This window comes from Perissodus microlepis, chromosome 11 (genome assembly GCF_051167445.1).
Source record: "Perissodus microlepis isolate ML-2025 ecotype Zambia chromosome 11, ASM5116744v1, whole genome shotgun sequence".
NCBI lineage: Eukaryota > Metazoa > Chordata > Actinopteri > Cichliformes > Cichlidae > Perissodus > Perissodus microlepis.
In genome coordinates, this window is record NC_140471.1 from 16344021 (window position 1) to 16368276 (window position 24256).

A 24256-nucleotide genomic window follows, 5' to 3' on the forward strand; every position below is an offset into this window, starting at 1 on the left:
GAAATAGTCAGTGGTTTGCTGCACTTTACTGCTCCTGAACCTTCCTTTGTTGCACTCTCTGGTTGTCAGCACAGTCTGAGGTTTTATACTCCCCATTGACAGTCATGCTCCTGCTCTGTTCAAAACAGCCCAGGTCATGAGCCGACGCATGCGGAATCTTGAACCTCCGTACTAAAGCAGGCTTGACCTGCCTCTCAGATATGTATCAGCAGCTTGTGAGAAGCAGAAATGGGCTGGGATCATGGCTGTGGGCACAAGTCTCTCAGACTCCTTATTTTATCCAAATCATAATGGGTTTTTGCCTGGGTTACAACACATCCACCACCTTAATGTCCGGCATCAGAGGACAAGCAGGGAGACAGGCAGGCAGGCAATGAGGCAGGGTCCAGTAAGTCATTGCAGCCAGTAGGTGCATCTCTGATGTGATGTGCTCTGATGGGACGAGGGACTTTAATTGAATGCTGAGCAGAAGCTAGAGGGTGACCTGATGAGGCTGTGGCTGCAGAGGAACAAAAGAGCGCTGGCAAGATTTTGACGTAAATTAGTACTTATTAGTCTGCTCTGTTTTCAACATATTAAAACTGGAGTATGCAGAAAAAAGAAAATGGAATTAACTGCTTCAGCGGGAAAATGAGGAAGCGGAAGAAAAGGAGGGGGGAGATTACAGTCTGGAGTTTACGGATGACATGACACAGTGATAAAAGGGCATAAATGCCAGTCAGCCCTGTTCATGGTTTACATTGACACCTACAGAATCACATGGGCAGGGGTTGGATGATATTACAATGAGATCAATTATAAAAAAGAAGGTACCACAGCTACATGGTAAACCACAAAAAAACTCAAAATATGCATAAAGCCGATGTTGGTTTAGTCCGCTTAGAACATTAAAATCCAACTTATGAGATGATTTATTCACAGTTCCATGTGAAAACTTGCCGTGATGGATTAAGTGAGCATCTATTCTCTCCTACTGACCTCACATCTCGCAGCCGCATGGGACTTTTGGGAAGAGCCGGAATATTTCAGTCATGTGAATAGTCATTGCTCTACTAAGCTGCTTGTTTCATGTTCCACCAACCGTTGTTCACTATGATGATGCTTTCTGTTACAGTATTTATAAAACCTCACTTCATTTACTAAGACCACAAACTCTTATACATCATTGTGTGGTATTATAACTTTTTTTTGCCTGATACTCATTTAAATATTTAATTATTACTTATTAAAATGGATGATAATATTGAACTAAAAATGCTTTGTTATTATCATTATTATTATTGGTGTTAAATGACAAATACCAGATAATTATATTATATTTAGAGGGTGGTGGCATTTGCTATGAAAGACGCCCTTGTGGCAGCAGAGAACGTTCAGCAAACTGATTGAATAAATGTATTATTTAATAATTAAATTAGGTAGTAAATAAAGTTAAGACTACTTTAAGATACTCCTTTACTAGATGGAGTATCTCAAGGTAGTGGTTTTCTGTATGACATTATCAGTCCCTCAAATGTCAAACAGATGGCCTTACATTTGACTCTACAGTACTTTGGTATACAGAGATCATTGTCAACTGAGTGACTGTAAGGTACCCAGGTCCTGTAGCTGCAAAACAAGCCCAAATCATCACCCATCCACCACCGTGCTGGCAGCATGTTTGAGGTGTTTGTGTTGATATATTGTGTTTAGTTTTTACAAAATGTAGCACGGAGCATTATAGCCAAACATCTCCATGTTGGTGTTATCTGTTCAATGGACATTGTTCCAGAAATCTTGTGGTTTCTTCAGATGTAACTTTGTAAACCTAATCTTCCATGTTATCTTTCTCCTGGCACCCACTGCAAGCAAGCCATACTTGTTCCGTGTTTTTCTAACTGTCATGAACTTTAACATGCTAACTGAGCCTGTAGAGTCTGAGATGTTACCCTTGGGTTTTTTGCAGTTTTTGAGCGCAGTCTGACCTTGGGGTGGGGATTTGCTGGGATGTCCACCCCTGGAAAGCTTGTGGTATTGAATGCTCCAGACCAGCAAACTGCCAAAACTTCTCTTTTGATGGAGATGTTCACACATGCTGATGATCATTTAATCAAGTGCAATTACCAGTAACCATATGAATGTACATAGTTTTTCACAGAGCTATTAAGTCCTGTGAAAACTTCATTTTTTACAACTTTGTGTAAAGATTATTTACCAAATGTACCAATGGAACTGCTCATATAATATATATGCATCAATATATGGTATTAAATATGTTTACGTGTTCATAAAACTATTTTTTCATATGTATTTCTTAAATATTCATAAATATTTTCTTATTTATTTAAAAACTGTATCAGAGAGGTGAAACTCTCTTAATACAATCAAAATTAAATATTTATATAGATACAGATGTAAATCTTAAGTAAATATATTATTGCATCACAAAAACTTCTGATTCTCAAAAGCTGTTTATTTTTATATACAAGTCATTACTGTCAACACCAAGCTCAAATATAAAAGAAACAAAAATCCCTGTAAAGTGTTGAGGTGATACAACAATGTCAGGTATGTTTTAAAGCTATCAATTATGTCCCCACACTTCTAGATAATTTACTCACGCATCTGAAAAGTCACCTAGAGGCCAGTTTCCTGTCACTCACAATGATTAAGCTGAATTTTAGGATAAACTAAAGTAACTTAAAACAATATTGTCCAAATTAAACAAGACAGTGAGATTAAAATTTGCTGATTCTGTAGGGACTTTCAGCTCAAGCGGTAAAAGAAGGAATAGGGAACAAGGTCCATGGCTGTGGTCAGCAAACTGTAGTGGAAACATTCTTCCCTGCTGAAAACAAACCCATTTATTATCACGGATGATGAAGGAACCTGTGGAGAGTTGGTGACAAATTCATACAGGATATTAGACAAGGACCTTCAATACAGTAAATCGTAGTACTTCCCCAGCAGCTGTCACCCCGGCAAGCCTCTCTATGCCTATTTATATCTGGAATTATTTAAACGAATGTCCTCTTAGGTCATCTACTAATCCTGCCCAATATATAAATAATAAAAATAATAATAAACACACACAGACTCAAGTTAAATATTAGTTTATTTAGCTTTGATAACTTTATTAAATAGTACATTTATTAATAAATGCATTAAGTATTGGCAAAGTCTGCACTGCCTGTTGAGCAATTTAATATTTACAATATGTCAACAGGAAATAATAAAATAGTTCACATTATGGAGTGGAAGACTTTATTTGCATAGTTAATCTTTAGCACTTCAGAAGATTCTTTGAACTTTTTTCAAAAAGCTGTAAAGGGTTTAGAAGGAGGTTAAGCCTGAGAGAAATTAAAGAGGGGTTTCAAGTAATATTGTATGGCAGATGTGGATTTAAGCAAACTGGTTTCACCTCTTTGAGATTTTAACATTGAAATAAGGAGCCATGAAGATTTTTTAAGCCCTTTACAAGGCTGCGCCATCACTTCACATTCTAAACTCGAATAATTGCAAAAATACCTTCAAATAAACATATAAATCTCTTTCCAGTTCCATGATCACTGATTATGCTGCTCATGCTTCACCCAGTCTTGCCATCCTCCAGAGTAATGCTGAACACTGAAACAAGACACAAAAGAAAGAAAAAAGTGAACATTTGCTATGATGAAATCACAGACTTTTCATAATTTAAGACTTTTAAACAAAATCATGCATTTGTATGTGACTTTACCATCACCAGACAATCACAGCGTTTTAATACTTGACACATAGACATAGAAAATGTGATGTGGGACATGTGGTATCCTTCCAAGGAGGAACAGCATTGTGTAACTACAAGGCAATAACCTCAACTATAGTAAATGCTGTCTCATGGTAACTATAAAAGTCTAAGTTTAACCACAATACTGATAACTTTTCTCGTGACTGAAAATGGCCAACTCTAGTAAGAAACATAATGACGAGGTGGAAACCAGTGATGGTGACAGACATAAGCCAAGGACACATATCTCACTCTTTGTATCCCAGTGTGATGGCCGTGTTCAGCGCAGTCTTGCTCCTGATTCCCGCCAAACAAGTAAACACAACGTTATCTGTATGGTGGGGCAATTCACCACCATACTTTTCTTTGAAGTCTTCTGGACCCAGCTGGAGTGCAGTGTTCACTTGCGCCACTGTAAAGTCAAAAAACACAAAGGTTAAGGAAGTATGATGGGTTTGGTGCTCTGGAGAACAGTTGGTTGAAAGCATTGTAGTAATATTTTAGAATAATGCCCCCCTTCGTACCATATAATATGAAGTGGCTCATATTGCTTGCGTTTTACTCCATTTAGAATTGTATGTAAAATTGAGCACATTTCAAACCTAATTAAACTTGCCATTATAAAGCCAAGGGGACAAAGCACACCTTCAGATGTTTGTTTTATGAACAATATAAAAACTGTGTATGAGTTTGCTTCATTTTGGACATTTACGAATTGTTATTTACCCCAACCCACACAAACTGCAGTATACTACACTAGTATACAAGTCCTGGCAGCCCAGCCGGACAACAATGTTGCAGGTAGAGAGAGCAGTACTCACGGGGGACGTTAATGGAGCCGGGGATGAAGCCGTATTCTCGGAGCTCCCAGGGCTCTCGCACATCTATAACTACCGCTTTCTGCCCAACCAGGAGCTCCTTCAGCTGCTCATAACTCACGATTGTGTTCGCTGGCGTTGAACTGAATGTGCGGAACAGCAACTCTGCGTTTAAAAACAAGACAGACAATATACTTAATGCAGTATATGAGCTCCTTCGAAACATGACAGTGAGTCACTCATGTTAAACCTCACTTTTGTAACCGGGGCGAGTGCTGACACTGCTGGACACAGAGCCTTGTCCTCCCGGGACGCAAGCTTCAAACTGGACGGTATTATTCCATAAAAGCCGCGGGACAACACCGGCAAGTCTCCAACAACTTCGCAAGGCCATGTGTGATTATCAAAACCAGATACTGCACTCTAAATTATCACTGCTCTTCAACACAAACCCTCACTTAAGCGTATCTGCGTGGGACAACTAAAAAAAGTCACAATGCCGACAATTATCTGCGCTTGCGCAGACGTACGGATATCCTAATGGGCCAAAATTCTTTCCCCACAAATGCCTTATTGATAGTTTCAAACAAGTAATAACTAACCATTTATCAACACAAATTAGCATCATGTCCCCTAATTAGATCAAACAAGTGCATCAAGTCAAAACAAAAAACATTATTTATGTTGCATTCGCCGCCATGGGAAACTGGGAAACGCATAAAGATGGGAAACAAGCTTTTATTTACCTCTAGTAAAAAAGAGATTTTCCCACTCAACTTGAATGCAGCATTGGGCCAACCTGAGCTGCCGTAGTGCGTCACATGTAACTAGTGCTGCCTGTAAATGCTAACGAAAGCTTGACACATGTTTTAAAAGTCAAGGGTGGAAACAAAAAGATATTGAGATAACTGTTGACGGTATTGCGCGGTTTTTCTTTGAATAGCCATAATGTCTGCGTGTAATTTTGGATAAAACACACCAGTTCAGTTTTTATCCTACCAAGCTAATGTAGCTGGCCTTTTTTTGCAACCCAGGAAGAGCTGACATCTCAGTGTTGGCTTCATATTAGCTGACAAAGTCAACATAGGAGCTAACTTTAAGAGGTGAGTTAATACATATTCCATTTTCGCTAAATCTAGTATGAAAAAGATAAATTAATTTTGAAAATGTCCTTAATAAATGGGTTAGGCGCCTCTTATTCTCACCCAAACCGGGCTGCCGGGGTTGTTAAGGCCTCTTAATCATGGTGTTGTCCATCAATAGAGTTATCTGTCGTAAAAACTCTCATTTTCTCCTACTGCCTTTATTTAGCAGTGGCATATCGTGTAGTCATGTAGGTATTGTGACCGTTCGCTTCCAGATTTCTTGCAGTTTAGAAAACGTTTAGGTCAGTAGCATGTTAGGCGAAGGGTGTAAAAATTCTTTCAAAAGGAGTCCACCAGGAAAATCAGCTTAAACCTACAAGCAGTGGAAAGTTTTTGATTGGTTAAATCAATCACCTGATTTAATCATCCCGAACACACCAGCTTGAGAGTAGCGTCAAACACACCAACTTATAACAGCCAAACCACCTATTGCATTTACCGTTTAATTATTTAAATAATCTTCAGCAGAGGCTATTCTGGTATGGCACAAAAAAAAAAAAGAATTTTTGTTGTTGTTGTTGTTTTTAGTGCTGTTGTCTTGAAAGTGGATTTCGTTGAGTCAGAGCCCAGCAAGGAGGAGTTGGCTTGGGCTTTTGAATGAAGGAGGGAAAAAACAACTGCTTTAATGAAAAGTAGTTTACTGAATATATATATAAAATATGAGAAAGCAAGAGTGTAATTGTGCAAACATAATTAGTTATTCTATCCTAATATAATTTTTTTCACTATTGTTGGAAGCAAAGTAGTGCTTGACAATTCAATGTATGCATAGCTATCTGAATGTAAACACATGCTGTCATAAAGTTTTAATTTGGCACATTTCTGTAGGACTGTGCTGTAGTACAATGACAACACAATAAATGTGTGTGTGTGTGTGTGTGTGTGCATTTAACAATGCCTGATCTAAACTGTAGGGTTTTTTTGGGGTTGTTTTTGCTATTTTGAAAGTACCTCATTCCGTTATGAAGAAAATAATAATAGCAGTTGTGTAGTACCTGGGTAAACAAAATTATGGGTGGGTGTCCTAAATGTGTAAAACTAAACCAGTGTTGTCCCTTCTTGCTTTCAGAGCACCAGATGCGGCTGAAGGACCCCTTCTCCTTGAAAGCCGCCGACATGACTAAGCGGACTAATAAACCAAGAAAACCTCGAGATGAGGAATCATCAGATGAAGTCAGCGGTAAGTCACCGTAACAGTACATGGCACCGGACTGTTACGGTTAAGGCTATGAATTTTGACTTGGTAGAGTCCTATATACTATTCTTGGGTATTTTTTGTCAATCTTGAAAAGTCTGTGAGGTTTCATTCATTATTCTTATGGGAACAGTCCAATTCATCTTCAATTAAAAGTATCCTTGCTTACAAGACACCTTGTCTGTTAACAGGACTGACTTGCCAGCATGTGAGTAGAGCAGTGGACCTGAACTCAGTAAAGAAATCAGTCCTCTCGAGTGTGTGGTCGGTATGCTCAGAGTGCCTAAAGGAAAGGACAATGATTGATGGCGAGCCAGCAGCCTCTCAGGACATTCTGGTGTGTCTAAAGTGTGGTTTTCAGGTAAGTTTTTTTTAAAAATGATAAATAAAGCAAAATGTGATGCAGCAGAGTTTAAACTAAATTGAAATAAACAACAGAGTAAGAACGTCATTATCATATTTAAGTTTCTTTAATTCTTATTTGTGTATGAACTTGACTGTTTCTTTACTTTCATGTGTACACTCACTGGACACTTTATTAAACGTGCCTTAATAGTGCCGGGTTGGACTTAGGGCTGCCACGATTAGTTGACTAGTCACGATTACGTCGACTATCAAAATCGTCGACGCCTAATTTAATAGTCGAGGCATCGTTAAAATGCCGTAAAATCCTGAAAGGTGCAGGAATAACAGTAGGATTTAAGAGTGTAATAACAGACTGAAACAGAAGATGGCGGAAATGCACCTACAAGGATACCGTTAAACGCCAAAGACGAAGAAGAAGAAGCAGTCTCGTTATCATGGCTACTCGGAAACGGAACTCGAAAGTCTGGGAGCATTTTGACCAAACAAAAGAAAAGAAGGTCCAATGCAAAATCTGCAAAATGGAACTTGCCTTCCATGGCAGTACAACAGCGATGCACGAGCATCTAAAAAGGAAGCACGTCATGGCATCCGACGACGAAGCGGTACAGTCGTCTCGGTAAGCTAATTGGCTAGTTAGCTGCTAACATTATCGTAAACAGCAAGCTGCTAATTATTTGTGCTGTCAGCGTTAATCTCGTTAATATGATGTTAACGCCATAACCGCATTAACGCGGCAAATCCCCATTAGTCAGTGCCGTGCAGCCCTCGCACCGCGTTATCGCGCTAACGGGGATTTGCCGCGTTAACGTCGTATTGACGAGATTAACGCTGAGAGCACTACTTATTATTGCTTATATTAATAGCTGTTAACGTTACAGGACTGCTAAAAAAAATACGTTCGTCTTCAATGGACGACTTTGTCACCAAGCCAACAACATGTACACCTCGGCAAGCAGATGTCCTGACTGAATCAATCTTGAACATGTTGGTGACGGACATGAGACCCCTGTCTATGGTTGATGATCAAGGTTTCAAAGAGATGATCAAGCAGTTCAACCCAGATTACCATGATAGCTACCTACCAGGCCAATCCCACTTCACCAAATTGATGGAAAAGAAATATGATGCTACCTTTGAGAAGGTTGGTCTCTCTTTCTCTCCACTCTCTCACACCACAAACACAAAATGGCAATTTGTATTAGAGTTTAATACATTTCATGATGAAATAATATTAAGAGCTTGCTGACTGAGCAACCAATAAATTAATCTTGGTTAAAGCATGTAATGGAAAGTTTTTTTTTTTTTTTTTTGTTTTTTTTTTTACTGATATGTTGAATGTTTATTGTTTAACATACGTAACTGTATTTGATGTAACTGAATTATTCAATTGGTAAATTTAAATCTTAATGCATAAACTGACAAGCATTATTAATAATGAAAAAATATACTGTAATGTATTTCCCTAATGCTTACTATTGTTCCAAATCATCTCATATCTGTAGGTAAAGCAGACCCTTGGTGGTGTCAAAGGTTTCTTCACCCTGACTGCTGATGTCTGGACCAGTCGTGCAACAGAGGCCTACCTTGGTGTGTCTTGCCATTTCCTGAGTGAAGATTGGAAGATGAAGAGCTTCATCCTTGATACCATGCCTCTTGAGGAGAGGCATACTGGTGCCAATATAGTGACATGGATGGAAGAGGTGCTAACAAAGTTTGACATCTTGCCTGCCAAAATAAAAGCAGTAGTACATGACAGTGGTTCCAATATGGTGGCAGCAATGCGACTGCTTGAAGAAAAACATGGATGGGCCTCTATCCGCTGTGCTGGACACACACTCCAGCTCATAGTCAATACTGCTCTCAAAGAAACCACCATCAGCAGAGCACTAGGTGCTGCTAGGCAGCTAGTGGAGCACTTTAAGAGAAGCGAGCTGGCTAGTACAAGACTAAAAATGAAACAGGAGCAAATGAATGTGAAGAAAAATACACCGATCCAAGATGTCAGTACAAGATGGAATAGTACATTTCACATGATAGAGAGACTCCTCGAACAGCGCTGGCCTCTCACTGCCACTCTTTCAGATCCCGAGGTAACGCCAAGGGGGAAACACTACTTCGACTTGAAGCCAGAGCAGTGGGTGCTGCTTGAAGAACTGAAGCAAGGTTTGGCACCTTTTGAGACTGCTACTGTTTACCTTAGTGGACAGCAGTACACAACGGTTTCAGGTCTTCCACAGGTGGTCAAAGGCCTGACACGGGCTGTACACCAAAGCCAACTGGAGACGAGCTCAGGAAAATCTTTCATTGCCAGTGCAGAAAAAGGCATAACACAGAGATGGGGGAGTATATGTACTTTCTCAGCAGACAAAGAAAACCCTGTTATTCTCGCAGCTGCCTTGGACCCCAGATACAGAAAGTTGAAGTTTTTGGCTCCTGAAGATGTCATCAGAGTGCAGGGGACTGTTGAAGTGCTTGCTGTCAAAGAAGCAAATGCTGGGACACATGAGCATGCAAAAGTGCAGACGGCCAATGGTTCAGGTAGAACTGAAAAGACTGCTCTGGACAACCTCCTTGAGTCTGACACAGACAGTCAGGGTGACAATGAGGAAGAAGCATCTAAGGAGGACCAAGATGTCCAAGTTGTGAGAAGTGAAGTTCAGCTGTACTTTAAAGAAGCCACAGTTTCTAAAAAGGATGATCCTCTTAAATGGTGGAGCGAAAATGAGGGGCGTTTCCCCACACTATCAAAGCTAGCTAAATCTTTTCTGTGCATTCCTGCATCCTCCACCCCATCGGAGCGGATCTTCTCCACAGCAGGGAACATCTGCTCTCAAAAGAGAGCAAGCCTTTCTGCAGAACATGTAGAAAAGCTAACTTTCCTGGCTATGAACAATAATCTCGTGTAGATTGCTATACTGACTATATAGTCCCAAAGTTCAATATAGTTGTGAGGACTAAGCACAAAATGCTATTTTGTTATATTTGTTTTCGGTTTGCTTCAAACTTGAAATTTCATTAAAAGTTTAATAAACTATCATCTTGTCTTTATTTTTAGTTTCACATACCTTAAACACTTAAAGCTGTAAGCTAATGATAGTTATATAAGAGCAGATGCATGCTGCTGCAATAATCTGTACGTTTTACGTCCAATGGATGCATGATCTGATTAGTCGACTAATCGCAAGAATAATCGGTGACTAGTCGACTATCAAAATAATCGTTTGTGGCAGCCCTAGTTGGACTGCATTTTGCCTCTAGAATTGCCATAATTCTCCACAGTATAGGTTCAACAAGGTGCTGGAAACATTACTTGGAAACTTTAGTCGTTGTTGATTTGATAGTATCATACAGTTGCTGCTTGCATGTCCAAAATGCTAATTTTACATTCTGCCCCGCTCTGTTGCATCGAGATCTGGTAACTGTGGAGGCCATTTGAATACAATGAACTCATTGTCATGCTCAACAAACCAATTTTTTTAAAAATTATTTATTTACTTTTTTGTTGTTGTTCAATTTTGGTGAGCCCGTGTAAATTGTGGCATCATTTTTCTGCAGACACAGTCTTCTGCTGCTGTAACGCAGCTGCTTCGAGGTTTGATGTGTTCTATGTTCAGAGATGCTCTTCTGCATTCCTTTGTTGTAACAAGTGGTTATTTGAGTTACTGTTGCCTTGGCTTTGTGGGGAAAATCATAGATCAGCAGTTTCTAAAATACTCAGCCCATCTACCACCAACAGCCAAGCTATGCCCAAAGTCACTTATATCATCATTCTGATGCTCAGTTAAAGCTTCACCAGTTTTTATTGACCATATCTACATGGCTGAATGCACTAAGTTGCTGCCATGTAATTTGCTTAAAATATATTTGCATTAATGAACAGTTGAAAAGGTGTACCTATTGAAGTGTTTGGTGAGTGTATTTTTCAGCAGCATTGTGACTGAGACATTTTGTATCAATGTGACCGGAATTCATGGTTTACAAATAACCAAGTTATGACATAGGTGGCTAAAAAGAAGAAAATACAGTTCTGTTTTTTTAAATTCTTCAATTACAAGGTACAAAACTATCAACAGTCCTTTATAAGAACAAAATGCCCCTCCCCTTGAGGTTGAAGGCATTTTTGAGACTTAAAATGTGGTTTTAGTTTCAGGGTTACAGTTAGGTCATGGTTAGGCTTGGGGTTAGGCATTCAGTTTTGTTGGTTAGGGTACGCAGCTAGTGAAGCATTAAGAAAATGTCCATAATGAAGTGGTTAGGCCTGTTGGAACTTTCAAGAAAAGAGGAAGTCTAAACATGACCCTGAATAAAGATTTTCACCCTACTGTGCTCTTGAAGATTTGTTGCACCTTAAATGTTGTGAGCCCAGAGTGTATTTTATGGTTGCCAACAAAGATTTCTGTTTTTACAGGGCTGTAACCAGTCAGGGATCCAGCATGTTGTGAAGCATCAACAGGCTTTCCACCCAGAGTCACACTGCATCACCATCAGTTTGAGCACATGGAAGGCCTGGTGAGAAACCCAGGAAGTTAATTGTGAACTGTCATGAAAAGAAGCCAAGGCTGCACACAATGGTGCCCTGTTTGTCACCTTGCGATGGCATGTGTCAGAATGCTGCCAGCATGTGAGCTCAAATAGAAAACAACAGGCACCTGCAGTCTTTTTGATCCTGGCTACCACAATTCTAAGACCAGTTTGTTTATTTGTAAATTATTTTTACATCATTTTAGGCTCATAAATAATAAAATAAAATTTGTTTTCCTCCATTATAATTAGGGATGGGAATCGAGAACCAGCTCCCAGTAGTCCAATTCCTTGGAATCATTAGTCTGCCTGCTTATCGATCCTGCTTATCAGATCTTGAGCTCTTGCTGCAATCAGCTGATTTCAGTTTGTGTGTCAGGGGAGGAAAAAAGTATCACAGTTTACAGCATGGATATGGACATTACTTTTATTTTTTATTGCATAAAAGGATGAGAGCATGATAATTAAGTGGAGACTGCTCCAAGGCAGAAACTGCATTATATTGTTAACACAACTTCGGCTCTTTACAAGCACTTTCACAGACACTGTGCTAAGCTAGATGGGATGTTAAAGCTGAGTAAATGCTGACACCAGAAAAGCACTGTGATAAAGTAAGCAGTTATTTGCGGTGAAGCCGCTGCTTAAATTCAACAGGTAACAGAGCCTGAGCGGTCAGGCTGCAGCCTCTGTGTCTACCTGTTCATGTTTCTACAGTAAAATCACTGTGACGATCAGTTTAAAGTCTCTTTGCTGGTTTTCATCTTTGATTTGTGTTCATACATCAATACTAAGAGAAAGATCACGTGTGTTCTTATTAGGATAGGGATTTGTGCTGGTGTGTGGGGCTGTAGCCTCTAGGTTTATGTAGTTAAATAGTAATTATGAGACGTTTCGTTTCAGATCATTTTACAGAGTAACATGAAAGTAACGTAATGAATAGTTTAACAAATGCCTTTCGCCTGGGTGTAATTAAGTAGAAGAACACTTTAAGAAAGGTGTTCTGTGTAATATGTGTAATATATTTTTGAGTAATGACCCCAACACTGATTAATTTTGATCAATTCCCATCCCTAATCATGATTTCTAAACTGCTTTCCACTCTAGCCAAGTAATTCGGATGTTAAATACTGTCTTATTAGTTTCTAAAGTAAAATGAACACGGTCTTATTAACCTCTCTCTTCGTGACAGGTGTTTCGAATGCAGTGAAGAGCTCTCGACTCATTGCAACAAGAAGGCTTTGGCTCAGAGCCTGGACTTTTTACAAAAGCACTCTGTCAAGGCAACATCAGGTAAGGTGTTTTCTGGCCATCCACTGTTGTCAAATTAAGCCTCAGTTATACAAAACGTACATGCTTACTGCAGTTTCAGCAGGGCCAAATTACAGTTTAGCTCAAGATTTATCATTCCTTTAAACTGGTGATCCTTTCTTTAGTTGAATACATCTCATGTTACATAATGTGCTTAATATTCTGGTCAGTCTATGTTTTGTGTCTATGAGTAGAAGGCAATAGCACAATAACAGTATACGAGCCAGTTAGTGGCTGCGTTGTGGCCAGATCCACAAATAAGACGGCTCCTGTCAGAAAAGTTATTCTTCTAAGTGAAGAGCTGACATTCCAGCAGTCGACTGCAGTACACCTGCTCCCCCTGGTGGCAATGGTCATGTGAAGTTTGACCTACTGTTCTTCATGCAGAGACACCCCACACTATTGAAATGGGTGAAATGGTTATCTGATTTTTTGTTTTGTTTTTCTATGCTGCTAAGTGCTTGAAGAATATTCTTTCTACCCTTCTGTCGGTCTAAAATTGAATTAGAGCAGCAAACTTGTCATTAAAAGCAATAAAACTTACTAGAAATACTAAGAACTAGACGTAGAATAGAGTTGGATTTTAGTTGCAGTATTTTCAGCATTACTTATTATCTTCAGACTTGTCCATTTCCCTCACTTGGACCACCTGAGCCCCCCACCCCACACCAAGTCAGTCATCCATATAGACATCAACTCCCATTCTCAATACTTACATGTACCTACACCTTCAGCTCAGTGTGCATCTTTTGCTTTGTGCTGGCATTCTGAAAGAACTCCTAGCAGACTGTAGTTGATCAGGGTGGTGGGCATCATCACTTTCAGTCTCTCAGGCCGTCTCTGCATCGCCCGCTGCATGCTGCCCAGTTGCCAGTGGCCAGAGGCCAGAGGCCAGCCACTGAGGCCCAGGCAAGCTGGTCCCCAATCTAAGCCATGGCTGTGGAAGTTGCAAGATTGATTCTGCAGCTATCTCTCCCCTCACTCCCTCCCTTGCCCCCACCTTGCACATTGCATGACTGCACATATTTGTGGAATTAAGCGCTTGAGCGCTGCTTCCCCGGCTGGGTTCCCTGAAGAACAAGCGCAGCTGCGCAGGGTTCAGCCCTGTGATCTGTCGTTCTTTGTCTTTCCATCGCTATCCGTTTCTGTCCCTAGCTTCCTCTGTTAAGTTGCTGTATGTCTCACCACCTCTGGGCCTGTGTGCTGCACTAGTGGGAGCCAGGGTCCTCAACAAGTCTGAGCAACTGGATCCTAACAGCTGGAGCGCGTTAACTCTCAGTGGACATGCACACACATTCACAGATACACATAACGCCGAATGTTAAAAATAACTTTCAAGTCAAGCAGATACCCTATTTTCTTCCAGCTCATACTATACACTTGGCCTCTACAAAGGGCTTTAAGTTTCAGTAATACATTTTACTGAATTCTCACTGGCACAAAGTGTTCTTTGCAGCACAGAGCACAAGCTCTTCCTGGCACAATAAATCTGAATATCTTTTCTCCTCTAAGTACATTACATACCTGAAAAATTCAGATTCTTTGAAGTGTTTTAAAAGTGTCTACATAGTGTGTGTTAGACACAGACTCTAAAAGAAATGTACAGAGAATTCATAAGTTAGACATGTGGTGGGTTGACAAATTTACATAGGTATACGCTTTTGATTTTGTGTTGTTCATTTTTAAAGACTGTAGGTGAGCAGTGTTGCGTGTTTTGTTTTATATACCTATACGGTATGTCTGTGGAATAGCCTTTTTTTTTGTGCACAGTGCCAGGCCACAGTCCGTTGTTGGTGGGGATTGATCTGCCGAGCTGGACTGTAGCTACCAACAGCTTTCATGCAGCTTTGCTTCTTTAAATTATGTGTCACCTTTTTGTCACCTTTCTTGCCACTTGATTGTTCCACACCGGTCGGCCAAATGGGTATAGAAGCGGACAGCCATTGTTGCAGCAAAATAGATGGTCGTTGCTTGTTGAGGAGTTTGTGAAATTGCATTTCAGTGGAGGCCAGGGTTTCTCAAGAAGCTGCTGTTGTACTCTGTTTTTTTTTCTTTCTCTTTCCTATAGTCCCTAAGCACAAAAGAGCCCCAGCAAGGATTTTTTTCCAAATCTATAATAATTTTGTACAACAACAGCTTCGGGAAGAAAGAAAGTCGATTAACTGTGGTCTCTCACCATCAAGGCCTTCAGCTCAAGTGCCAGAGTCCCGGGTAAAAAAGCGAATTGACCTCAGGGAGGCTAGAATGCAGCATGTAACACAGCTGGGGAGTCTTTGTGGAGCAAATTAAAATGTTGGTTGTGAATCGAGTCATTCTTTGCATTATAATTGTAAGAAAATCTGAGTGTTAATATACAGTATCACTGAACTGCATGTGTGTATCAATGTATTCAAGCAATTTTCTTTAAATATCTTTGAAAATGATTCAGGGTTGCTTTACAGTTTTTTTTCTTTATTTTAACATAACCAAATCATCATAAACATCCTTGTATTAAACATTAATTTTAACATTAATTAAAGCCCACCCTGTGCACATGAACTTGCACCAGTAAAGCCGTATTCACATATAAAGTGCTTCATTGGTTGTGTCATTGCTGTGTGGTTGACAGCTTGCTATAGTCGACATTCCTAAGTTTTGGATGTGAAGGTAACCTTGTTGCATGTTTCCAGAAACATTCTAAATGAAGGACTTTGACCTGATGTCAGATTGCGATATCCTTCCCTCTCATAGGTTGTTGCTTCGGTCACTCTCCTCTAAAAGCGCCAGACCAGTTCACACAGTTTTAGTTGATATCCCGCCACGTTGCCCTGTGTGTACGCCCAACAGGAGGCATGCAGTAAAGAACTGTACAGACTGCAGCATCACTACTACTGACCTGAATACAGTGCACAGTCGTGTCAGACAAATGTAGCTGCACAACTTATATTTGTGCTCTGCCTTTGTTCCTTTTCCTATCGTAAGAAGTTTCATGTTCTCATATCTGCTGACACAGACACGGACCCCTAGGTAAGAGTCGGCACATCAAAGCTGCATTAAGTGGCTGACTCTGAATGTTGCTGGATCAGGAATAACATGGATTTATCTCTCATTTCCCTTTTATAATTTTTTTTTTTTCTCCAACTCAGAATTCTCAAAGGCCAAAACAGTTTTGTTTGCAAAAAGTTTATTGCTGTGTGGTGTTGGTCACACTCACATTAAATCCTTTTCTAAATAGGTTGCTGTCATGGTGGGAAATTTATCACATGTTTATATGAGGAATATTTACATATTGTTTGCACCAGGGCTGTTTGTGCTCAGAATTGCACTTCTAGCCTCCAGTTTTGAGACCGTGGCTTAAGTCAGAGATATTCTGTAGTTGGATTACGGCACTTTTATTCACCTGATTTCCTCACCCTGGTTGTTAATTTTGTAAGCCATAATTCTTAGTTTACTGTCAGTTTACCTTTGCCGAGTCAGTAGCCAGTAAGATGCTTGTCCCCTGGTGGTGCTTTCATGGAGGTAATCAAGAGTGCTTCTGTCTTTATTCCCACCACCGCACATGAAAGTAGGCCAGATAGTGGGTAGTAAAATCTGTGTGCTTAAATGTGTGTGTGTGTCTGTAAGTAACATGGCACTGGGTTCTCTTGGCCTCAGATGGCAAGGAAACGGGCTTTTCATGCCCTGCAGTCACAACAAATTAGCAAATTAATAAGACATTTGGTGTTGCCTGGCCTTCCTCTTGACTGGCTGCTCTGCATGAAGTGAGCCGGCCTTGGCCCTCTGCACTGCTGCACTGTAAGTGAACGTGGATGACGCCCACTGGCCTTTGCATTTGACAGTCTCCCAGCCCAACTGTGAACTGCATTAAGAAGGCAGAGTAAAGGCCTTTTGAAAATAGACTTTTGCAGACTCCTGTGTTTTGTCTTGATGATATCAGTATAAATTTACATTAAGTTTCTCTTAGATATAAAAAAAAAAAAAGTCTTTGTGGTGCGCTGCTGCTAAAAATAAAGTTGAAAATATTAATTTTTAACAAAACTGGATATGTTTTGTTTTGTGAGCTTGAATTTTAGTCTGATGTTAGCCTTGCTTCAGCTTGATAATGTCGAACATGTAAGGCAGTTCGTTTTTTTTTTTCTCTTTCTCTTTTGCAAGTACTTTTAGTGATATTCCCTGCCAAAGTAAGCATGTTTCTTTGTATTTCCGTTGTGTGAAAAAGAGCAGGGAGTACAGGAGGTGTTAGTGTACATGCATGCATGTGGGCAAGTTCGAGCACCACGATGCTTTCCTCTGCCCTGGGGAAAGGCTCCACAGTGTCACTGCTTCCCATACTCGGTGGCTGAGCAAGGAGAGCCAGGTGGTGGTGCCGAGTGCAGCACAGTCAAGCGTGGATGCAGCTCATGCTGACATTTGCCTGCGCTGACTGCTGCGGGGAGAGGAAAAATCTGCTTTTCCATATGCTTGTGCTCGTCGCAACCCTTCCCTCCACCCTCTACTCCCCCACACTGCCCTCTTCTGCCCATCGCTCCCCCACCCCCTCCTCCGCCTCCAGTCTCAGCCAGATGGCTCCCTGAACATTGTTTACCTTGGGTGACGGTCCCAGATGCAGTGTGTGTCCATCGGCATCCCCATTCCATCCATTTCATTCCCTCATTCCTCTGCTTCTCTCTTAGCTCAAGTGCAGGTCTCGGCTCTCGCACTCAAGTTGCACTTTGTTGATTTTTTTGTGTCTCTCAAATACCACAACAAGTAGACATGCTCATTTACACACTCTTACTCCCACTCAACTATCTCTTCTGCTCAATTGTCCATACTTGCGTAAATGTCTCTTTTCACACCTTCTCAGTCTCACACCAAAACTCCAAAAATACACAGATTTTTTCTTTCTTTCTTTTTTTTCCCTTCGATCAGGCCATGGCCTTTTCTCATCCCCACTTGTTTTCCATGCATTGTATGTGATGACATATGGGAGCTCCCTTATGGCTGCATATTGAAATTGAAAATAGGCCTCCAGATGTTGCCAGCACAGAGAGCCAGATGCATTTAGCACCACTGGGTGGAGCGTCTCAGCAGCATGTTGTCCCGACAAGCTGAACCTCGCCCCTGCCTTCTTGATCCCAAATCTAGAGGACAAGCTTAAATACGCTTGCTTCATTTCTCATCAGCGCTAAATATTTTCTGTTATAGCAATATAATTTAAGGCAGCAGCATTGGTGCAGGCAAGAAAATACAATGAAAAAAAGAAACCATGCACTGTGCATTGTGACAGAGTTGTTGTAGTATTTCTTCTCAAATCTATCTAAAAGAAAAGATGACCTTTTCTTTGATTTAGTATAAAATGCAATTTGATTTAGTATAAAATGCAAATTTTTAAAGCCACAAATAAAAGTCCAAGGCTCACATTCCACCGACTCTGACCAGGACAGTCGTATTAATGCCCTTGGCCTTGGGGAGGGAAAGCTTGCTTGGTAGCGGCCAAGAGTGGGCTTACCTATCGCTGTATGTTGAATAGCTTTTTCAGTAAACATGCACAAAGAGTGATTCTATAAATTCAATATGTGCAAATGCAGGGCCATTTTGTTTTGAGGAAGAGAATGGCAAGAGCAAAGGTGCAGGTTCTTTTAAAGGGTTACTGTTGTATTGAATTTCTCGGTTTGGACATAAGGAGGTTCAGGCTAGTGACCTCGCTGCTAGCTTGCTCTCTTGACTCGCTTATATGTATAAAGTGTTCATGGACCAAACTCTCTTTGTGTTTCTCAGCAATTATTGGATTTCTCAACAGCGTTTGGACCTGAAAGTGCTTCCATCAGTCCCTGCAAGAATTTGCCATTTTGTAATGAAATGTCTTTTTATCAGCTCAGAAGAGAGGTTATATTTTCTATGCAGTAGGAAAGTCATTGAATTTTTTTTTTTTACGTCAACTGTTGTAACTTCTGTTCAGCAATATTTTTTAAATAAGATTAAAATGACATGAAAATCCTTTGACTCTGAATTTTTTTTTAATACTACAATAACAAACTATTTGATTTTTTTTTTTTAAATCATGCTGGTGTATTCACAAATTCTTTACACTCAGGACTGACTACTGCTAAAAAGAATTCAGTTCTCAATGTTAATGCCATTCAGAGCGTAATGCAAATGGCATATTTCAATTGTCCTGTACTGCATCAAAGAGGGGGGGGGAGAAAAAAAAATCCTGTAACATTTTCTGAAATCTCTATAAGATGATCTGCCTCACTATAGCGTACTGGGCTAAAGACTTGGGCCACTATTTCTATATATACTACTAATTTTCTAGAAAATGGGAAATGGTTGTTGTGGTTTATTTAAATGGTAAATGGCCTGTATTTGTATAGCACTTTACTTAGTCCCTACGGACCCCAAAGCGCTTTACACTACATTCAGTCATCCACCCATTCACACACACATTCACACACTGGTGATAGCAAGCTACATTGTAGCCACAGCTGCCCTGGGGCGCACTGACAGAGGCGAGGCTGCCGGACACTGGCGCCAACGGGCCCTCTGACCATTTAAACATGTGCAAACATAAAGGAAAGTACAGGATACAAATCAAAAACTGGGTTTGTACAATTCTAACAAGTTCATGTGCTCATTATTTTTAAGAAGCACTCCAACACAATCCTCTGAAATTTAGCATTAAACCATGACAGAGCCTCCAGCATGCTTTTAAGACGGCTGTAGACACTGTGGTAAATCTTTCCTGACCTCCTCTGTAAATACTGAAAAGATTTTGACTAATAATTTCACATATTGATTCATCATTCCACCAGAACTGTTGCCACTGGTTTTCAGTCCAGTTCTTGTATAATTTTGCCTACCTAAGCCTTTTCTCCCTGTTTCCGTTCCTTAAGAATGGCTAACTGCCAGCAACGCTTCCAGTGAGACCATTTCTGATGAGGCTTTAGTGAACAGTAGAACTGAAGGGTCAGATGCATCATATTTCTTTTTGAGCTATAATGACTTCTTAGGTGCATCATACCTAGTAGGGCTGTGCGATATGACCAAAATCTCATATCCCGATATAAGAATTCTATCGTCCGATAACGATATAAATCACAAATGTAACATTTTCTATAAATTCTGTGAATCTCGGGCAGCTCGACTTGCATGAAGTGTTTCCAGCTGCGCGTCATGTAGCTGGAGTCAAGTGTTTTAACCGATGCATGAAACGATACATTTTTAGACATAAGTTGTAACAGCCGCCGTTTTCTTTGTGAGTATTTATTACACAGCGTGCTGCGGGGAAAAGCCTGTTCTAACATTTGAGTCTAAGGTCTATTTTTTTAGCACCTGGCGGCTCTTTTTTTAATTCTCATCCGTAAATAATCTGCTCTTTCACGTGATTCAGTTTATTTTGAAAAGTCTCAACAGGATCTTGAGCTTTATTGTGAAAGGTTTATGTGGAACATAAACAAGCGGACACGCGATGGTGTTACCGTCATTGTTGCTAACCACAACGCATAAAAACAGGTGCTTGTCCGTCTGTAGTGTGGTTATATTAAATATAAGAGAAATAGAGAACTTTAAGAAATTAATATAGCCACTACAGTGACCATCAAAACGATGAAAAAACATTGCCGTAAACAGTTTATTTTGCGACACCACGAAACAAACGATAGCGTAAAATGAAACGATAGACGTTTTAATATCGTCATCCGATATATATCATCATATCGAACAGCCCTAATACCTAGATATTTTATACCAAGTTTTCAGCTAATAGCTCTTTGGTAATCACCTTGCTGGTGCAAAAAGTTTATTATTACTGTATTACTGTGATTCTGACATTACTCACAGATTCTAGTGAAGAAAAGGAAACAAATTGTGTATTGCAACAGGCTGCTATTACAGTTATCTGTTATGTATGGATACAACACTGGTTCATCCTTAATTTAGGTGCATTTTTTTTTCTTTTTAAGTGGATTAACAAAGAAATAAACAAAAACAAGAAAACATTCCTCTAAAAAATGAGTGAAAAAAGAGCTTCGGAAGAGTTTCAGAAAACCTGGAGAACTATTGCTCAAGGCCAGTTTAAAAGATTACAAGAAAGTCTGGTTGCTGGGAAGCAAAATATAAAGAAATGAACGGTGGCTCAATGCTTTTGCCCTTTACTGTTTAAGGCAGAAAATCCCAAAGTACTAGGACTAAATAGACAAAAAATATGATGAACATCAAGTTTCCAGATCATTAGAGAAATTAAAGAAAAGCTTTCTCCTGACATACAAACAAATAGATAAATCTTTCAAAATATTCATGAATTAATTTGACAAATGAAATGCACTCTGACTGAAATATCTTCTCATTCTTCACTGCAAATAGGTAATGTTAATTAAAGAGTAGTACATTTTTGAGTTGCTTGTGTGTCTCATTCCTGGCTTGGTTATTGTTTAGCATTTGAAATAGTCTATTTTCTTCTTTAATACCAAACAGAACACATTCATTGTTTCTCATTTCAGTATTCAGCTGTGTACAGTGATCGTTTTAGGGAGTTGATAATGGCTACATTGGTATTCTCATTACTGCTGGTTCACTGTGTAGACCTCTTACTGTGCCTAAGGCTGATAAATTAAAAAAGCCAATCTGTAGAGGATTATGGTGTGTTCCCACATAGGCGTTTGTTTCCGAACAACAGCTGCGTTTTACCTGAAGAAGCTGCAACTGTCACATATTTATGTGTTTTATTTATTCATGATTTTTTTTTTACCATGATAAACTCCAAAAGTAAGATGTCATGTTAAGAACAATAAGTTAACTAGTGAAGAAGACTAGCATGTGTCAGTAACGTGTTATTGTTGACCCATCATGGTGTTAGCTATATTGCTAGCTGCTGGCACGCCATCAGCCCACACTGCTCCAGTACTAACTCTAGTCTGTCCCCAGCAAGCTGTATGCCACTGTTAGATTCTGACCATCTGTGTCTTACTTTCTGTGGAAGGTTAGTTTTCATTGGTGATCAGGAGTAACAGCTGGCTCTGGAGAGCCATCTCTCCAACCCCAGCCCCCACTCCTCCACTACTAACCAGCGGAAACTTCTACAGCTGTCATCTGCTTTCCCAAATGACCCAGCTCTCCTTCCAGCTGCCATCCCAATACCCTACTCCCAGTCCCAGTTTTGTTGCAAGGCAAAATCTTTTTTTTTTCTTTTCTTTTTTTGGCCAGTATTCCAGGACAGTGGAAATTTGTTCAAGACCCCCACCTCACTTGGTGCATCTTGACTTCAGTCTTGTTACAAAAAATAATATTAAGGTTTAATTCAAAACCATGTGCACACTATAATCCTGTCATTTAACTCTAACTTATAGCCTTTTACTGTACCTCTTTGTTTTATGTGTTCCAGCAGTATCACCCAAGATCATAAAACTCAGAGAAGGACCACCAGATTATGCTGACCCACCAAAAGGCAAGAGCTCAGTCAGCAGTGCTTTGGTCCCTGTTAAGGGAATCAATAACCTTGGTAACACCTGCTTCTTCAATGCTGTTATGCAGGTTGGTATTGCTATTCTGTTTCTGTTACTCTTCCTTGATGATTTTTTTTTTTTTTTACTTGAATCTTACTCTTTTTATAATATGGGTCAGAACTCAAGAACTGAGAAACTGTTGCCATTAACAGAACACTAAAATATTCAGAAGCATCATTTTTGGCATACAGCTCCCAGTGGCATCCTTTAAAAAGAAAGAAGCCATAGATAGTAAATGTGCATGAACTCCTGGACATCTGTGGAAGACAGGAGTGGTGGATGATCGTAGTGTCCTTTCTATGGTAAAGAAGAACTGCTTGAGAACATGCAGCCAAGTGAAGAATACCGTTAAGGAGGGAAAAAATACAGAGGGTTCACCACGAGATGCAAACAAGTGATCTGTGACCTGAAGCATGCTGTCATCTGAAAGACAGTAAAACTCGTATCAACTATATTGTCAGCTCGCTTTCAACAGTGTTGACTGGTTGGTGTTTGCAACTCAAAGATAAGTTAAAACATATTCTGAAAGCAATCCAGACACTTTTGAAGGTGATGAAGTGAACTACTGCAATGGCCAAGTCTATCACTTACTTGCAATACTGGAAAGCCAGAAAGACCCTCAAACAACTGGAGACCACTACAGCATAAAGTCCTGGAAAAGCATCACAAAGTATCAAGCTCCTCCTTTAGGGAGGTGCACGGATTCTAAACATCAGGGAGTCATTGCTTTCAAAGGATACTCAACGTATTTAAAATGGACATTTTATTTTAGACCTTACATTGGAGACCTTGAAAATGGATGACTCTGGACAAAAAATAGTTGTGATTCCTCTGTGGTTGATGTGATATTGGCATTCAAAGCCAAGATTATGTAATTTGTATCACTGTACAAATATTTCCAGACTTTACTGTACACAACTGGCACTCGGTTGGTGCAGAGCACGTTCACAGCACAGCACAGCTATAGAGCCCTCCTCAGTTTTTCCCTGGTCATGTCATGGTGACTGCAAACTGACATGCCTCTTCAACAATGAAGCTGTTTTTTTTCCGCCATTTTGTTAATCACCCTCAGGGTCTCCCTCGTTGATTGAAATTCGAGTGAGCGTGCTTTACATGCTTTTCCCTCCCTCTCCCTGTCTGTTTGTATTGTCTCCTTGAAAATTGCAATCTTTCTGGTGAAAACACATAATTGTCAGAGGATGAGCTGTGTCTGTGTTCACAATGCCAGCTCCATTGTGTGTTTTCCATAGCAACAGTCTTTATTGCCAGGATGTGACAAAACAAATATCTCTTGAAAAGGGAGGAAAAGATGCTTCTCTAACATGAAGGGACAATGACTGCTTCAAGCTATCTCCTCGCCAAGGATCTTCTCTGCATTTAATTCATACAGATCATAGATAATTTTGCCTTTTCAGTGATAAACTCGGCACAAGTTTCTAAATCATACTAAAATAGAGAAAACATTGTTGCGCAGCTATTTTAGTTGACCACGTGATATTGCCACAAGCAGAAACATTTTTATATCTCTAAAACATTATAGCTTTTCTTGTTTCTTTGCCTTATGAAAAAAAATCTTAGAATCTGTGGTTTTGATCAGTTGGAGCCACTTCTTTAATGTACAATATTCTCTAGTTAAAACCAGTTGATCTAATGCACCTGATGAATATTGTTCCCCAGTTAAAATCAGAGACAGA

At 39.9% G+C, this 24256-nt stretch overlaps 3 protein-coding genes across 5 annotated transcripts in view; 2 read left to right on the plus strand and 1 right to left on the minus strand.

The window, feature by feature from the left end:
- Nucleotides 1-2431: 2431 nt before the first annotated feature.
- tstd3 (thiosulfate sulfurtransferase like domain containing 3) lies at nt 2432-5344 on the minus strand. 2 transcript variants are annotated; one of them, XM_084942880.1, is made up of 5 exons: nt 4822-5344; nt 4570-4731; nt 4001-4160; nt 3508-3606; nt 2432-2868 (listed from the first exon to the last, which is right to left on the minus strand). In XM_084942880.1, exons 1-4 carry the CDS (start codon nt 4958-4960, stop codon nt 3546-3548), a joined length of 522 nt encoding a protein of 173 aa, XP_084799006.1. In that variant the 5' UTR covers nt 4961-5344; the 3' UTR covers nt 2432-2868; nt 3508-3545. The 2 variants fall into 2 exon arrangements, with proteins under 2 accessions (XP_084799006.1, XP_084799004.1); XM_084942878.1 differs by lacking the exon at nt 2432-2868 and having other exon boundaries at nt 3077-3606.
- A 25-nt stretch (nt 5345-5369) lies between these two features.
- Nucleotides 5370-24256, plus strand: part of usp45 (ubiquitin specific peptidase 45) — a 39479-nt gene continuing 20592 nt past the window's right edge. Inside the window, exons 1-6 of one of the 2 annotated variants that reach the window (XM_084942875.1) lie at nt 5370-5669; nt 6781-6891; nt 7098-7267; nt 11681-11781; nt 12983-13083; nt 22442-22590. In XM_084942875.1, coding sequence (XP_084799001.1) covers nt 6789-6891; nt 7098-7267; nt 11681-11781; nt 12983-13083; nt 22442-22590 — 624 coding nt within the window. In that variant the 5' untranslated portion in view covers nt 5370-5669; nt 6781-6788. The remainder of the gene's footprint in view (nt 5670-6780; nt 6892-7097; nt 7268-11680; nt 11782-12982; nt 13084-22441; nt 22591-24256) is intronic. The other variant, XM_084942876.1, reaches the window with a different exon arrangement.
- Nucleotides 7278-10306, plus strand: LOC146377451 (E3 SUMO-protein ligase ZBED1-like). The gene is made up of 3 exons (XM_084942877.1): nt 7278-7888; nt 8151-8413; nt 8775-10306. Exons 2-3 carry the CDS (start codon nt 8180-8182, stop codon nt 10176-10178), a joined length of 1638 nt encoding a protein of 545 aa, XP_084799003.1. The 5' UTR covers nt 7278-7888; nt 8151-8179; the 3' UTR covers nt 10179-10306.